This window comes from Scleropages formosus, chromosome 11, assembly GCF_900964775.1.
Source record: "Scleropages formosus chromosome 11, fSclFor1.1, whole genome shotgun sequence".
NCBI classification, from domain to species: Eukaryota; Metazoa; Chordata; class Actinopteri; order Osteoglossiformes; family Osteoglossidae; genus Scleropages; species Scleropages formosus.
In genome coordinates this window covers 23,566,849-23,583,729 of record NC_041816.1, presented here as the reverse complement: position 1 = coordinate 23,583,729, position 16,881 = coordinate 23,566,849, and the positions used below count along the sequence as shown (strand labels likewise).

Here is a 16,881-nt window from a genome sequence, read left to right as displayed (position 1 = left end):
GTGGGTTCAATCCCCACTCAGTCTATGTGGAGTTTGCATGTTCTCCCTGTGCCGGTGTGGGTTTCCTCCGGATGCTCTGGTTTCCTCTCACACTCCAAAGACATGCTGTTCAGGTTCAGCCATAGTGTGTGAGTGACACAAAGAGAGTGTATGTGTTCCACTGATGTATGGATGGGTGACCCAGTGTAAGTAGTGTATCTAGCAGTGTAAGTCACCACGGTGAATAAGGTGTGTGGGCTCATAACACTACATAGAGTTCGTTGGAAGTTGCTTTGGAGAAAAGTGTCTGCTAAATAAATAAATGTAAATGTAATTACTTTCTGACTCCTTGTCAGAGGCCCTGATGGATGCTGCCATGTAGTCATTCAGACACAGCTGCTAATGAAGCCATAATGTCACGTCAAAATACCTGTCATGCAATAATTACCTCTAATCTCTGAAAATGGTGCAGTAGGTTCCTCGGTTGGCATATGGTCCGCAAATGCATCTGCTACTGGCAGCTAAATATAGCGAGCAGTCCGAAGCCCAGCCCTTGGCTCGCTGAGCCGTACACTTTCTGCTCTACTTTAAATCGCGGGTACACGGAAACGTTCCCTGGAAAGATGGTGACAGAAACGGCTAAACTTTATGAACTGGGATGCCGAAATACCCAGAGTGCTTCTGAAGGCCAAAATGTCGCATGTACAGTTCTTCTCGGGTGCTTACACGCAATTCATGGAACGGATACCTTTCAAAAGAAATTAACAGAAAGCCCAAGTGACACAATGCTGCTGACTTTTTTTTTTTTTTTGTCCAGGAGGGTTTTATATGCAAGTTATGGGACAGCTGGTAGTGTGGTGGTTATAGCTGCTTCCTTTCGACCTGAAGGTCACAGGTTCAATTCTCACCTCCAGTTGTACTACCCTTGAGCAAGGCACACACACACACATCATTTGAAACCGCTTGTCCCATATGGGGTTGTGGGGAGCCGGAGCCTAACCCAGCAACACAGGGGAGGGGACACACCCAGGACGGGATGCCAGTCTGTCGCAAGGCACCCCAAGCAGGACTCAAACCCTAGACCCACCAGAGAGCAGGACCTGGTCCAACCCACTGCACCCCCTTGAGCAAGGTACTTACTGTAAAATTGCCTACCTGTATATATGGGTAAGTATTTGTAAGTACCTTACTGTTGAAAGTTGCTACCCCTATCTATCCATTAGCTTGCTCATTGACAAGCTCTCCATCATTGTGTGCTTGCAGTGGAGGACGTGAGGGACCAGTATGCCGAGGAGTCCGAGGCCGGGGCCTACGGCTCAAGGACAGACCAGTCACTCCTGATACAGAAACCTTCCACTAGATCCCGACTAGAGACCCGCACAGAGTCTCTGCAGGTAACCACCCTTCCCCACATCCTGATGTGCTCCTCTCTGCCCATCTCCACTTAATGTGTGCTTTTTTTTCTAACAGGGTAAATAGAACACCTCATTTGTTAAGTCACAGTGCAGTACTGTGTTACTAACCAGCATGTGGTTTGACACAGTTTAAGCCTGAGTGGCACAGTTAAAAACTGAGTTTGACTGACACAGATTTGTTTTGAGAATTAAGGAAGTATTAGAATGGAGGGACAGGAAACCCAGTATCCTCATTATTTGTGGGAAAGGTGGCAATTAAATAGTGATTTTCCTGTGATTGATCTTTAGGCGAGTAACCCTACGGCCCCCTCTGGACTGGTGTTTAGAGACGGGAAGAAGCGCATTGATTACATCTTAGTGTACAAGAAGTCCAGCCTGCAAGTGGAGAAGCGGTGCACCTTTGAGAGAAATTTGCGTGCCGAGGGGCTTATGCTGGAGAAAGAGGTGTGGAACCAGTGTGTACACTGCCAAAGCACCCTGGGAAATGTAGTTTACTGTATGTTAATACATAATTAGTGGGGTTTTTTTGCTCTTCATAAAAAAAAAAAAAAATCTTCTTTTCTATCATTTATATAAGCAGTTCTCCAAATATTCCAACTTTCATACCATTTAGGACCTTTAAACATTGCTTAGTAGATAGCTGGTATATGTATTTTTACATACTGTATTGCTTAGCAATGTTAGTTGATATACATATTTTTTATTTTTACATACAACAACTATGGAAATGGAATTCCACCCACATACTGTAGATAGTGCAAGAATCAAGGTAGTCCAGCTGGCTTTTGGTGTTGGACCAACAGTTAGATTGGCTGCCATGTAGAATGGGCTCCGGTCTGATGGTTTCCTTTTGTTTCTTCGGAAGCCTTCATTGACCAACAGTGACATCATGTTTGTTAAAATCCACGCCCCCTGGGACACGCTGTGCAAATATGCCGAGCAGATGAACATCCGCATGCCCTTCAGGTGAGCCCCCCCACATCCAGGCCTGCCACACATGTCCATATTAGGGGAGGATGAGGATGCTTGAAGGCGGTGGGGGATCTTGCACATCCATCCAGTCCCGTAGGGCCGCAGTGAGGTCTGAATCCTTTCATTCGTCAAACAGTGTCCTCATACCTGTAAGCCATGTCCAGCATACATGAGCATCTATAAATGGGACGGATATGGGTGTGACCTGTTTAACATCTGAGAGGGACGCACAGTTAGATTTTATATATGGAATATATAGACAGCATGATAATCAGGGGTACAGACCAACTATAACCTGTGAAGTACCTCACGTGAACCTTGAAAATCAGTATAAATGTTTTGTTTTATTTTATTGTGTTCAGTTGATGCCTTTGTCCAAGGCCACTTACAGAGATAAACCTGTAAGCTGCTTTGAATAAACACAGCAGTTGCATATAGTGTATGTCCACAATATATTCACAATTACACTGAATTTAATTTTTGTCATGGGGCACCTTTTATTAAATGTTTTATTAATTTTTTTAAAGTTACATGCAGCTCTTGTGGAAAGCAAGTTCATAAATGGTTATGCACTTGGTGGAAATAGCTTTTCAGTAGCAGTTGTATAATAACTCCTATACATCATTTTGACTTGACTTTTACTTCACTTCCAGGAAGAAATGCTATTTCACAGACTGGAAGAGTAAAACCATGGGCAGGTACAGTATATCAGGGTTATACTGTCAGTGCCAGATTTAGGGTGTGTGTTGAGGGTTCGAGTCAATACTGTGGGCTGAATGTGGACGCTGGGGCACCTTAGGTGTAACGGGCTGTAAACGAGTTGGTGGCCAGTGCCACGAAAGCATTCTGATGCCTGGTGGTTGGGTGGCCTATGTCAGTTCTGCATGCTGAAGTAAGGTGTGTGAGCATTGCCTGTGCTGCATTATGGAAGTGGTTGTATGGCCTGTGGTGAAGTTGTGAAGGGTGTGTGATGAACACCAGTACTATCAGCTATACTGAAGGTGGTTCTGTAATGAAAGCCTGTTCTACTTGGTGAAGGTAGCTGTGTGGTCAATGCCAGTACTTCATGACTAAGATGGTTGTGTGGCCAACACCAAGATCTCAGGATGAAGCTAGGTTGTGGTCAGTGCCAGTACTTCATGCCTAAGGTGGCTATGTGGTCGACGCCAATAGTTCATGACGATGGTAGATGTGTGATCAATGCTAGTACTGCATTCTGAAGGCAGATGTGCGGTCATCACCAGTACTGCATGATGAAGGTGTCCTACCGTCATGTCTCTGTCAGGTTCCAGCTGCGGTTGCGTCAGCTGAAGAGCTGGCTCCCTAAGAACCCCATGAAGCTGGACAAGGAGGCTCTCCCCGACCTGGAGGAGACAGACTGCTACACAGCCCCCTTCAGCAGAGCGAGGATGCACCAGTTAGCGCTTTGCTATTCTTACTGGCTCTGCACCCCTCGCACCTGTCACCACGACATATACACACACACACACACCGTCTACAACCGCTTGTCCCAAGTGGGGTCGCGGTGAGCCAGAGCCTAACCCAGAACACAGGTCGCAAGGCCGAAGGGGGAGGGGACACACCCAGGACGGGACACCAGTCCGTCGCAAGGCACCTCAAGCAGGACTCGAACCCCAGTCCCGCACCTGTCATCACGACCCACTGTCTAAAACATGTCCACTCGTTCTCTCACTCCGCTTAACCCCTAAGACTGCCTCACATCCAGTTGCAATGCATTTTTCGTGCCATAAAATGCAGTTCCTCAGTCCACACTGCTTGTCAAATCACACTGCATCTTCAAACTACATGACTGTTGTTGCACTGGTTTTTGCTACTAGCAAAAAAAGAATAACACAGGCAGTAATAATCACTCTCAAGCATTATTATGGTGAGAGATGACCTGAAATGCCTTGATACCTTGAGATGGACTGATGCCCAGTGGATGGGGAGTGGAATTGCATTATTCCAGCTGACAGACATGACTGGCTGCCCTGGCCAGTGTCCCTTACTGCCCCCTCAATCCCCAGATTTGAGCCCGCTCTAGTCTGCCGTCTGGCCTCACCAGACCTACCCCTCCATGTGCTGACATGTGCAGTGGGGGGAAAAGTGGGGGAAGCCCGATCAAACCTTGGCCTGCAGCCCAGATGTTATGAAATAGAAAATCCACCAACAGTGACAGCTGCGGCTGCAGGCTCCCACTCTCCCTGGTTCCATCATTTTTCAATCCAGTTACTCAATCCCCTTTCCTCTTCCTCCTGAACCGCCCAGCTCTCCGGCCAGATGGGTCGCCCAGCTCATTGTGAGCTTTCCCGCGGCGGCCCAGAAATCAGATATTATGTCGGTTGCTCAAATGCTCCGCCTTGAGGTTTCAGGGGCGGGCCTCATTCCGAGAAGCCGTCACACGAGCCTTCTCAGTTTTAAAGTAACGAAATGGGAATTATGATCTTGAAACTGGCAAAAAAAATTGAAGTTGCTCCACAGTTAAGCAAATCTCCTAAAGTCGAGCTGTCTTTGGCTGCTCTGGATGTCTGACTTTCTTCTGTTTCTTTTCTGATTTGAATATTATTTGACATATCAACAGGGAGCTCAATCACTCCAATGAAGCTGTGGGACTCATGGGGTAGACTGATACAATAGCAACACTAATACTTCCTGTTATTACACCATATGGATTACAAAGTAATGTGAGATAGTAGACACTGAACTGAAACACTTGCCATCAACAGTGTCTGCAAGACCCAGCCTTTGAATGCTTCTTTTTTTTTATCAACAGTCCAGTTTTTATAGAAAAAAAATTATGGTGTACATTTGACTTCCTTTGATTTGGTGTAATTAAGGAGCTCGCAGTCTTAATTTGTTTTTTTTTTTTCCCCCAGTTTCACCATCATCAACAGAGAGACTTTCTTCTCCAACTCTACAAGGAGCAGGATAGTTCACCACGTTCTGCAGAGAACCAAATATGAGGATGCCAAATCCAAGATGGGTAAGTATAATTAACATCTATGTCACAGGGATGCCCACTCCCCGTGGACCAGTTCTTTTTCTTGTCTTTTAAGCAAGGTTTCTAGAGTATGCATAGAAGCTGATTTTCTTGCAGGATTTGATGGTTGGAATTTGCGTTTGAGGTGAAATGCTGGTGAAGTGTTAATGGAGACATAGGTTTCACAATGCCACGCTCGGCATGTCCCTTGGGAGAATGTGTGACTTGGCACACAGCCTTATGTCTGATCCCTTTAACTTAATCTCCTTGTCATCTGATCTCCATGGCTTCTGAGCTCCATGACATCTGATCTCCATTGCACCTGACCAGAACAACACAGAGCTCGAAGTTGACCGGTACTCACCAGTATGCAGTAACGGCACTTCTGCAGTTTGCTCTTTTGAGTACAATGACTTTTTCTTGCGTACCAGCACTTCTCATTAGCTTCCGCTTCTCTTTTTGCCCTCTCAACTGGATTCCCTGGTCGACCCACTCTTCCCAACAAAATGTTGTTGTAGTACATGGCAATTCATAATATCCCCCACAAATTTACACAAGTTGGCTCGCGCACTGCTTTCCTGACATTTGCTTCCATTACTCCTGTCATAATTTTTCTGCTCCCAGCTAGTAGACTCAAGGAACTTCGTCCATCGCTGACAATATTATCCTGGCTACAAAAGGGGAAAGAATAGATTAGAGTCAGAAGACGTAACACCACTTCAAAATCAGAGAGAGAACAGCTGTCTGAGAATTTACCACTAAATGCTTCAGCAAGCTGGCATCACTCCTAGCAGCACCATTAGACCAACTTCTTGATCCTGTATCATTTAAAGAGGCTGTTGCTGCTGCTGTTGTACCAGGTGCTTGATATACTTGAAATTTGTGTCTCCATTGTCGAGGAAATATAGGCTATGAACATCAGCAATGTCTTTTAGTATCTTTTACTAGCAGTATCTTCCCTGCAGAAATTCAGAATTTAATACTTTATAGTTTGGTGACAGGCAGTTGATGGGTGGCTGGTGGCATCGTGCTTGGAGCAGCTTCCTTTGGCTCCCGATGGTTACCGGGTCGATCCCTGCCTCTGGCTGTAGTGCCCCTGATCAAGGGGCTTGCCCTCGAATTGCTCCAGTACTTTTGCCCAGCTGTATGCCTGGGTACATAATTGTGGCCCTGCAATGGACTGGCATCCCACCAGGGTGTGCCCGCCACCCCTTCAGCCTCGTGCCCGATGCCTCCGGGATAGGCTCTGGCTCACCGCAACCCTGCACAGGACAAGCGGTTATTGAAATCGGTTGGTTAGTTTACTGATAGGCAAACCAACCTGCTAATAAGGGGGATAGCTGCATTTATTTTTTCCACTTCAAGCACTGGTATAACATTCTCTCCATTGCACCTGACCTTAGAGATCAGAACTTATGATCTCTGATAACTCCAACCATAACCACAACCTCAGCCTTAACCTCTGTAACATCTGATGTACGTGAAGCCTGACCTCCGCAATACCTCATCACCGTAATACTTAACCTCCATGCCACCTGACCACTTCAGCCTCTGAGGTCAAGTTTTCAGAACAAGTTTTATAGCTTTCATTCTTATGTTCATACAGCTTTTTAAGAGGAGTAGTAATAAAAACCACCTGTCAGAGGTGCTTGGATGCCTTTGGGAAAGCCCCAGAATCACTTTAAAAGACTTTCGAAGAGTTAGAAGTTTATTCCACATTTTAATGAACCAGATTTTTGTCCTTGTAGATTTTTGTCTATAGAGGGAGATGTTGGAAGGGTTTATGAAATGCTTTTATAAGCAGTATGAACCGTTACATTGAGGGCTTTTTGTTGCCCTTATGTATCATGTCTCTCATCTCTCATTCCTTAGTTCTACATGTTTTTTTTTTTTTTTCCTGTCCTCACGGATGTTGGCAACGGCTCTTTTGGTCACTGGTCCGGTCTCAAAACTTGTTTGCCTGTGTTGTTGAGTTTTTTTTTTCTGACGACACATGCTTCGTTTTTCAACAGCTCTTCCCGTTTGTTGTCTGTCGCTGCTTAAGTTTTATGGTCAGCATGAGCGGATGTTGGTGGCCCCGTCAGTCAGCTCCTGGGAAGGTGCGTGTTCACGCACTGACCTCAGACGAGAGTCAGTGGACGCCAGCGGCCATCCACAGGCATGGGGCCTGCCTTGGACTGCCGAAAAAGAAATCTTAAAACAAGAACGACAAACACGTTCTTACTGTACATGCAGTAATTACAGTTTGTTTCATTAAGAGTTTTTCCGTTTTCACATATTTGATCCAAAGAAGAAAATGTGATCTTTCAAATTGCTTAAAACAAATTCAATGTACGTAAAAAGTTAATTATGTATATTTTACGCAAAAAAGGAACCAAACTCTGAAAAGCACAAAAGAGGTTAAACGTGTGTCAAATATTCCATTCTGTGATCATCACATGATCAGTTTTTCTTGTATTAAGATTTCATTTTTTTCTCCAGTACTGTGGTTTTTGTGGTAAAGACTGTAGACACAAGAACAGGTGTGTCTGCAAGTGTCTATGCCTTCGGTGATCCGCTGAAGCTAGAAGCGGTCCCTTCATCCGCCCATCCGCCCTTTTTATTTAATCATCTTGACAGTACATATTTATAGACATTCATATTCTTACTGCGGAATTTAAAAAACGGAATTCAATGCCGTTCAAATCAAGTGTTCTTGACAAGCAGCTGTCCTGATGCTTGGCTCTCTTCCTTGTCTTAAGGTATCAATCGGTTGCTTGGCAACGGGACTTATGAGGCCGCCTTTCCTCCCCACGAGGTAAGACTATTCCACATAACATAATAGCTAGGAAGTGGCGAATATATATGAGTACTCATCAGAAGCACTTCTCATGTTAGTCATATTTCTAATACTAGCGCAGAAATGATTATACACAACAAACACTTAGAATATGCAAAGTAAAACTCCACGTGGACAGAAATAGGTGTTGGCAAAACTGGTTTCACTAGTTAAACTGACTCTTTCCTTGACAAGTCACCCCTTTGCAGGATTTGTTTATACACAACAAAGAGTATTGTTAAATTGTAACAATTTCAGGTGCTTTAATAGAATGAAAGATTAAATTATATCACCTCCAATCTCAATACATTAATATTAATAACCCTGCCAGCCAGCAATTTTGACATGAATTCGTTGATTTATAATCTGTATTGACTTAATTTTGAACTATTCGGATATCTAACTAGTCAAGCATTTTTTCGGGACATTCTCCAACTGTGAAGGACCAAAGAAATTGAAGTCCAAAATTAAAATCCCACACTCTATTTTGTGTGTAACTCAGCCTTTCGAACTGCTTTCCCTTCATGTCAGAGTGTCCATGCCGTGTAAAAGCTGTTTCTCAGCCCTGGGCCTGGTCTAAATAATACAGTTTTTTCATTTTATTTGTGTTCAGCAACTTCATGTCTACCTAATTAAACTGAAAAATCACATCAATATTTGTTGGGCATGAAGAACCAAACTAGGTTAACAGTGTGTACGCTCAATACATTTTTAAAAAAATACACCTGTAAACCTTAAAAGGGTGTGTAATGGGTAATAGATAACATCAGGGTCAGTAAATTGCAACAGTCCTGTCATGCCTAGATAATTATGGCACGGTTGGTTGGAATGAAAACTAGCACAGAGTAGGTCCCCAGGGCCAGGAAGAGGAAGCTTTGATCTTATTGTTTCGTCTTATGCATTAAATGCATGCAGTGTGTGTGGCATATGGACCTAACAATAACTGTGTGACCAGGGTGGTTATAGAAGCAGACACCCAATCAAGACCCACGGTGCCCTGAACCACAGGCACCTTCTGTATGAGAGATGGGCCCGCTGGGGAATGTGGTACAAGTACCAGCCGCTGGACCTCATCAGGTACACAAGAAACCATTCCCAGCTCTGCTGTGTTTCTGCTCCTAATGTGTTTTACTTACCTGATGTCTTCATCCAAGGCACCTAACTATGCTAGATAGGACTACACTATACACTATACTACTCACAAGTATCTTCCAAACCAAACGGCCAAGACAATGTGGAAGATGTCACTATATCTCCTGCCGCCCTGAATATGTGTGTGGATAGAGTGGACGTCTAAGTCTAATGTAAATTGTATGGTAAAGTGCATAAAGAGCTGTGCTCTGTTCACGTCTTCCTTGGCAGACGATACTTCGGGGAAAAGATCGGACTGTATTTCGCATGGCTGGGGTGGTATACTGGCATGCTCATCCCAGCCGCTTTAGTTGGACTGCTGGTCTTCCTCTATGGCCTTTTCACCATGGACTCTAGCCAAGTGAGGTGAGTAGATCGTTCTTCATAGTAGAGCTGCTCCACTCTGCGCTCGGCCAACAATCATGCTCCCGCAGTACACCTCGGCTTTTCTGCTGTATACTTTTAAATGTCCAGGATTTTCTGAAAATTAGAGCCACCGCATGGTAGACGATCAAACTATACCTGTACAGTTGGTCCTCGACTTACAGTCGTTCAAGCAATGAACCTGTTGCTGAACATTTTTCCAAGTGTTTAGACTGACCAAATCAATTCGCGTAGCAAAGTGTCCCCCAGTGTTTCAACAGATAGCAAGTAATGCAGTGAAGAGTAAGTACTGCAGTAAATATTTCAAGTTATAGAGAAGGTGGATAAGACACAAAGAGAAGATGAACAAGCTGTAGCTGATCAATGGCTTGGGACACGTCTCCACCAACCTCCAGCTCCATGGTGATGTGGAGTTTTTGTCTGCACCTCAAAATAAAATAAATACAGCTTACAATTCTTTAAAATGCTTGTATAAATGCTTTTATTTCTTATTATGAAGCTTGTATTGGGTAGTAGCGAATTTTATGTGATGTGTGGAACTCAGAACACCCAGGAAGGCGCATGAGCCACTCCGGCTCACCAGCGGGTCAATCTTCCACCCTCTGGAGATACCACTATATTCCCAGCCGAAACCACCCCACCTCCCCCCGCTGCCGCCCAGCTCGCAGAGTATCATTTACAGCAATTTGAACCTTTTTTTACACACATACTGTAAATACTGTACAACTCAGATTAAACAAAATACATTTCATAACACACAGACATACTATTCTCAGAGTTCAGCCACTTTCATTTAGCTGACACTTTCTCCAAAGCAACTTGCAGTCACCTACACATTTGTACAGCAGGGTAATTTTTACTGAAGCAGTTTTAGGGTAGGGATGTTGCACAAGGGTATTACAGCTGGAGATGGGGATTGACCTGCAACCTGTGGATCTGAAGGCAGTAGCTCTACCCACTACACTACTGGCTGTCCCTAGAAAGCAGATTGTCCAATAGCACTGTTTTTGCCAGGATATCTTACACCAGTAACTACATATCAGACGTAGTAAGATACATATCACATGATAAAGCTGATACAGAGGAGAAATCCAATGTTTTTATGTGTTGTCAGCAAAGAGATCTGCGAGGCGAACACCACCATCATGTGTCCCATGTGTGAACGGAACTGCAGCCCCTGGAGGCTGAGCGACAGCTGTATCTACGCCAAGGTGAGCCTCTGGTCTGGTTTTCCAGCATGCCTTTAGAAGGCACCCCAGTTTCCTGACGGTGGGACGAGTGACGCACAATAAACCGAGCAGCAGCGAGCAGCACATTGCAGAGAATGTCATGTGTATTCACACAATGGCAATGTCACTTTTAACAACCATTTATTACCATCTCAACACATGCCAAATTATGCAGTACGTTACATGATTTTCCTCGGCTTCAATCAAAACATTAATGGAAATTGTTATCATGAGTGGTACGTTAAAATGAAAGAATTTGTATTTTCGTTACTCATTAAATGAAAAGCAAGCATTTTTCTCTAAAATAGGTGGCGGTAGTAGCATATGTACAAGTGGCACTCCTATATGCAAAATACCTTTTTGGAACATTGTGTTCAAATTCGATGACACAGTACGATTTCTGTGAAAGGTGCGTTTCGTTTCTTTTAAACCATAAAAAAACATTGCAAGCTTTGTTGGGTGCAGATACAGATGGAATGACAGTCTGCAAAACTGGTTTTGCTCTTTGTTCCTTAGTGTTATTGTGCAACCAATACAAAAATAAAAATATGAATCCGACACTAACTATAATATGGCAACACAAAGATGCACCTGCCCTACGTTTTTTTTTTTTTCACTTATACAGCCAGTACATAGGTGGGGATTGCTTATGTTATGTGTGCATGTTCATGCGTGTGTTTTGTAAGAGCACCGATCCTGCACTCCCCTAGGTGACACACCTCTTCGACAACGGCGGTACCGTGTTCTTCGCCATCTTCATGGCAATATGGGGTAAGCGCAGTAATCTCTCCTTCAAGTTCCATTTTATCTCATACGCATTCTCCTATCGCACACATTGATTCATACAGACGGTTACCGAAGCAGCAGATAACTGAACATCGTTTATTTCATTCGCTCCTCAGCAGTCGCCACTTGATACCAACTCGAATTAATTTTGAAGACATCTTAGATTTGGATCACAGATTTGATATATTGAGCTACGTCCTGACAAATGTAACGTGTTTTCGGACGAAAGCGTTGCACAACCCCGTTTGAATAATTCACAGATAAAACAATTAATAAATAAATAGCTAATTTCCTTAAAAGCGCGTGACCCCTAAAGTGCTAAAGTTGCAGGTGTGGGAAGTTCTACTGCTCCAGACCTCACAGGAAGACCTGTGCTCCTACAGTTACCGTTGGTGTCTGTTATCCTGGCTTGCTACTTACACCATGGTAAACAAAAGCACATCATTTAAAAATGTGCCCTCTTTCCAAAATGTTCTTTGAAATAGGTGATTGTGCAATTGCAAATGGAAATTTGGAAGCTCAAAAAAATTAGTAAAATTAAATATAAATGTAAAATTTTCGTGTGGACGCTGCTGTTACAGTGTACCTGTTTACCAATATCGGAGTTTTAACATACGTCTTGGGGAATTAATGGTGTCACTTTACATGCTGTTGTTATGACCTCCGTAGCTCGGTCTGCTGTGATTACCTTTGATTACCGGAGCAAACCCCTGCAGCTGTAGCTCATTATTTTTACCACGTTATTTCCGGAGAGTGGAGCAAAGAGTAGATCCTGCTGAGACTGCAATATTTGAGCAGATGAAAGAGCTCAAATGAACTTCTTCTTTTCAGCATGGAAATATGAGGTTTTCTTCAAAGGGAGCAGGGAGCGTGCATGCTCTAAACTTTCTAAAGCATGAAATACACTGGGAAAGTTATGGGAGACGCCCTTCAGCGGTTGTTGCCGTTTGTTGTATAAATACAGCTTATGGTTGGAAGGGATTCCATGGGGTTTAAACAATGGAAGAATAAAAATCCCATTGGCATTGTATGTTTTCATCGCATTATTCATAACATTATAAGGCAGCAAAATATACCAAAGGCTCTCCAGATGTTTTTAGTGTGAAAGCCACTAAAAAGGTCCATTATGGCACATTAGCTGGTCCACCAGTTCTAGTATTGTCGCTGCTTGCCTCCTGTGTGGATATTGTCCATCTAGATGCTGTCCCCCTGGAGTCCCGGGTTGTCGTAGGCCATGTTTCCTATCTTCAAGGGTTCGAAGTTGTCCAGACGGAGCACTATGAGTCAGAGACACAAAGAACAGGTGTTGAGTGTTATGTAGTCGGATGACTGAAGGACAGTAGGATTTAAAGTGCCATGTTATATCTGTGAAACACAACTTCAGCCTGTCAACCTTCACTGTCCTTACTTTGGTGACCTCGCTTCCTCACATTTTTCAAAAAACAATAGTACACTGAGTCCCAGTGTTACAAACATCTGAGTAACAAATTTTTAAATATGCTAATATTACCCATTTATGTCTTCTTCGTTGCTCTTTCTTCACTTATTTTCAAAAATAAGTGGCGCAAATTCAGATGCATTTCCAATTCCAGCCATTAGTTGGCAGTAAAATGCACCCAGGTAGGAGTGTGAGACAAATTAATTAGTGATCAATAACAAAATGACAAACATTGAACAGGTTTATGGATAATTGCATCATCACTGAATAGGAATTAGTTTAGCTGAAATATTTAAAAAATATTAAAATACTATTAAGAAAACATTTTTAAATATTTTTTGTTAAAAGCATATGTTTTATTTAGATTTACATTTACATTTAGCTGTTTGTAGCGACTTTCAATGTTAAGGTTATAGTTATTACAATTACAAGCTTACAATTATTTACCAATTGATACAGTTGGGTAATTATTATTATTGTTATTATTATTATTATTATTATTATTATTATAGCTGAGACTTTTACTGAACATAACCAACAAATAAATTGAGCTACATCTCTGAAACACAGTGATCATGCATAGGCCAAGTGGTTGAAGAAAACTGAATAAATTCATAAAAATGTGGCTGAAAATAAATCAAGGAACCTCTGTATTGAGCATTTAGTGATTGGGACATAGTGGCTGGATTTCCAAAGAAATGAAGTTGCAAACCCACTTTTGGTCCTAGTTGGTATAAATGTGTGAATGAATTTTGTACATTTATTTGTAAAATTCTCCAACAATTTTTGAACCTGTTTCATTTCCCAGAAGTACTACCTACTTGGTCTTAAGTTTATACTATAGTAGATAAGCAAACTGTCTTGTTTTGAAAATGAATATGGTATATAGCAGTCCCCTCTTATCCATGGGGGATGTGTTCCAAGACCCCCAGCAGATGCCTGAAACCACAGACAGTACCGAACGCTATATATACTATGTTTTTTCCTAAACAGAAGAAGAAAGAAAACTAAGGACCAGTGCCCAGGTCCTCATCAGTATAGTTTTTTTAAAATAAAGTTTTTTTACTTAAAAAAAAAGAGTTACTTGAACACAAGCGCTGCGATACCGCGACAGTTGATCTGATAACCGAGACGCTACTAAATGACTAATGGGCGGGTAGTGTGTACAGCTTGGAAACGCTGGACAAAGGGATGATTCACGTCCTGGGTGGGACGGCTACTCATAATGGGGTGCGATTTAAAACTTATGCATTGTTTATTTCTGGAATTTTCCATTTAATATTTTCTGCTGGCGATTGACCGCAGGTAACTGAAACCGCGGAAAGTGAACCTGTGGATGAAAGGGGGTACTACTGCACTGCATCAGCTTGTTTGAGTGGCCCAGTGGATTCGTGGAATGTTCTAGAAACCCAGCTATGTGGCGCAGGGACGGGTGCCTGGTCGATGTGCTTTGTGCGAGAGGCACGGTGTGGATCCCTGGCTGAGCTCAGTGCGCGCAGAGAGTGGTCTGCCCAGGGGACTGAAGGAGCTGCTTCTCACCCCCCTTCGTCTAGGAAAAGTGGGTCAGGCTGCCTCGCGCTGCTTTGCATATTAGGCACATGCTGACTGTTCGCGACCAGAAGGCTTTCAAATAGATATCCGGCCTTTTAAAAAATACATTATTCAGTCTCAAAAAGTGAGCACTTGAATCCCGCCCATCCCACACCCGTTTTAAAACCCACACACTCTCCCACACATACACATTCCCACAGGCACTAGCACACATACACACACAATCACACATACACCCACAGACAGAGACGGACGCTCACACATGCCCACGCACTTTTTCGAGTCCAGCATATAACACTTTACTGTGTGCAGTGGTGCTGGAAAGTATGTGAACCCTATAGAGATGGTCATTATTCTTGTGTAAACTATTAAAATATTCTTATAAAATCGAAACATTACACCTTAAAATAACTGATGAAGTTAAAAAATGATTACATTTACACACCTGATTCTACTTACATACTTGGTTTAACCAATGCCACTTCACTTATTTTTGCACCTGCACTACTTCCGTGTTTCTACAACACACATGATTTCCTCTAAAGCAACATATGGACCATATTGGTCATTACACACCTGTTATGTCACATGAGAAACACTGATTCTCTTTAAATAACCATTTTGTGGTAAAACTAAGGGACACAGGGGGTTACCATACTTTAATTCGTCAATCTGTATTTCGTAAAGTCAGCTGTGTCAGGGGTGCTTGGAACAGGGGTCATCAACATTCTAGGTACTGGATGTACAATATTTTGCCTTCTTCATCTGTGACGGTCTCACTTCCAGTGTCTGCACTTCTTCTTTCACTTCTTTTAAAGGAGGTCAAGATGTTACCTTCAGGAACTGGTTTCACTGGTTTACATTTCTCTAAACTTATGACCTGTCCTGTTCAGTTAGATGTACATTACCAAGTAGTACTATGGGTGACATTCTGAATACTTTTCCTACACCTACCTGGTTCCATATTGAAGTCCTCCTCAAGCTTCCTGTGCATGAAGTCCTGGCGGTTTCTCTTCTTTAGCAGCATGAAGAGGACAAGGACCACACAGCCCACCACGATGGCTGTGCCAAGGATGGCAGCCCACGCCTTTTTGTTCGCTATCCTCGACATGCCTCCCATCGAGCCTTCAACACACACATGCAGAGCATAAAGCATACCAGCTTTTCCCGCACGCACCGGTAGACTGAAAGGCTTTGACACCCTTTGCCAGACATGCATGCAGAAGGTCAGGTTTCAGTCTCCCTTTCAATTGCGGCTGTGTCCCCTGTGCTGGTATTCACTCTCAGTATCACCACAAGCAGGGTACAATACAACAATGACCTGGCCTGTGCTCTCCTGGAATATCCACATGGTAATCCCTGTAGAAGGAGCTCTGAGAGCCAGCCTAAAGAGAGTGAATAGATCATGCAGCTGCATATGGGAGGGTAAGATAGGTGTGGAGAGTAATGAAAATAAACGTTCCGCTGTTTACTGTGATTTTGTAACTGGGTTCTCCTACTGTTGCTGTAACAAAGACTATCCTGGAAATATAGGGTGTGAGGTAGAGCACCCCCTGGATGGAACATTGGGAGAACATGCAAACGTCACACAGGCTGATCTAGATTCAAATTGACCCCGAACCCATAGCCCAGAAGCCCATGGCCCCACAGTATATGTATATTTACATTATTCATTAGTGTTGGAGCTTCAGAAACAACAGCTATGGCTTACTTACCCATGTCCTGGTTGTCCTCTGAGCGAACAAGGCTGTTGTTGGTATCTGGGACATTTCCAGGAGGTCCAGTTGAGGGAGAGTCAGAGCTCGAGGGGGTGGACGCAGTCGTTGTGTCCAGGAAATGTGGGGGCTCGGCAGAAGTAACACCTGTGTTGTCGCCGGTCTCCGTGTTATTAAAGCCTGTATTATCACCATTTGGGTTTCCAGCAGTTGTGTTGTAATAGCCTGTGTCCTCATCACTTGGGTTTCCAGGAGTTGTGTTGTTGGAACCTGTGTCCTCATCACTTGGGCTTCCAGGAGCTGTGTTGTTGGAACCTGTGCCTTCATCACTTGGGCTTCCAGGAGCTGTGTTGTTGGAACCTGTGCCTTCATCACTTGGGCTTCCAGGAGCTGTGTTGTTGGAACCTGTGTCTTCATCACTTGGGTTTCCAGGAGCTGTGTTGTTGGAACCTGTGTCTTCACCACTTGGGTTTTCAATAACTG

General features: G+C 43.5%; 1 protein-coding gene across 1 annotated transcript in view; it reads left to right on the top strand.

Annotated features, from left to right (window-relative positions):
- ano3 (anoctamin 3) overlaps nucleotides 1-16,881 on the top strand; it is a 76,685-nt gene that overhangs the window by 34,637 nt on the left and 25,167 nt on the right. The window contains exons 3-13 of the mRNA XM_018763832.2: nucleotides 1,243-1,373; nucleotides 1,683-1,838; nucleotides 2,260-2,360; nucleotides 3,020-3,064; nucleotides 3,652-3,783; nucleotides 5,243-5,349; nucleotides 8,088-8,143; nucleotides 9,120-9,241; nucleotides 9,527-9,661; nucleotides 10,794-10,890; nucleotides 11,619-11,679. Coding sequence (XP_018619348.2) covers nucleotides 1,243-1,373; nucleotides 1,683-1,838; nucleotides 2,260-2,360; nucleotides 3,020-3,064; nucleotides 3,652-3,783; nucleotides 5,243-5,349; nucleotides 8,088-8,143; nucleotides 9,120-9,241; nucleotides 9,527-9,661; nucleotides 10,794-10,890; nucleotides 11,619-11,679 — 1,143 coding nt within the window. The remainder of the gene's footprint in view (nucleotides 1-1,242; nucleotides 1,374-1,682; nucleotides 1,839-2,259; nucleotides 2,361-3,019; nucleotides 3,065-3,651; nucleotides 3,784-5,242; nucleotides 5,350-8,087; nucleotides 8,144-9,119; nucleotides 9,242-9,526; nucleotides 9,662-10,793; nucleotides 10,891-11,618; nucleotides 11,680-16,881) is intronic.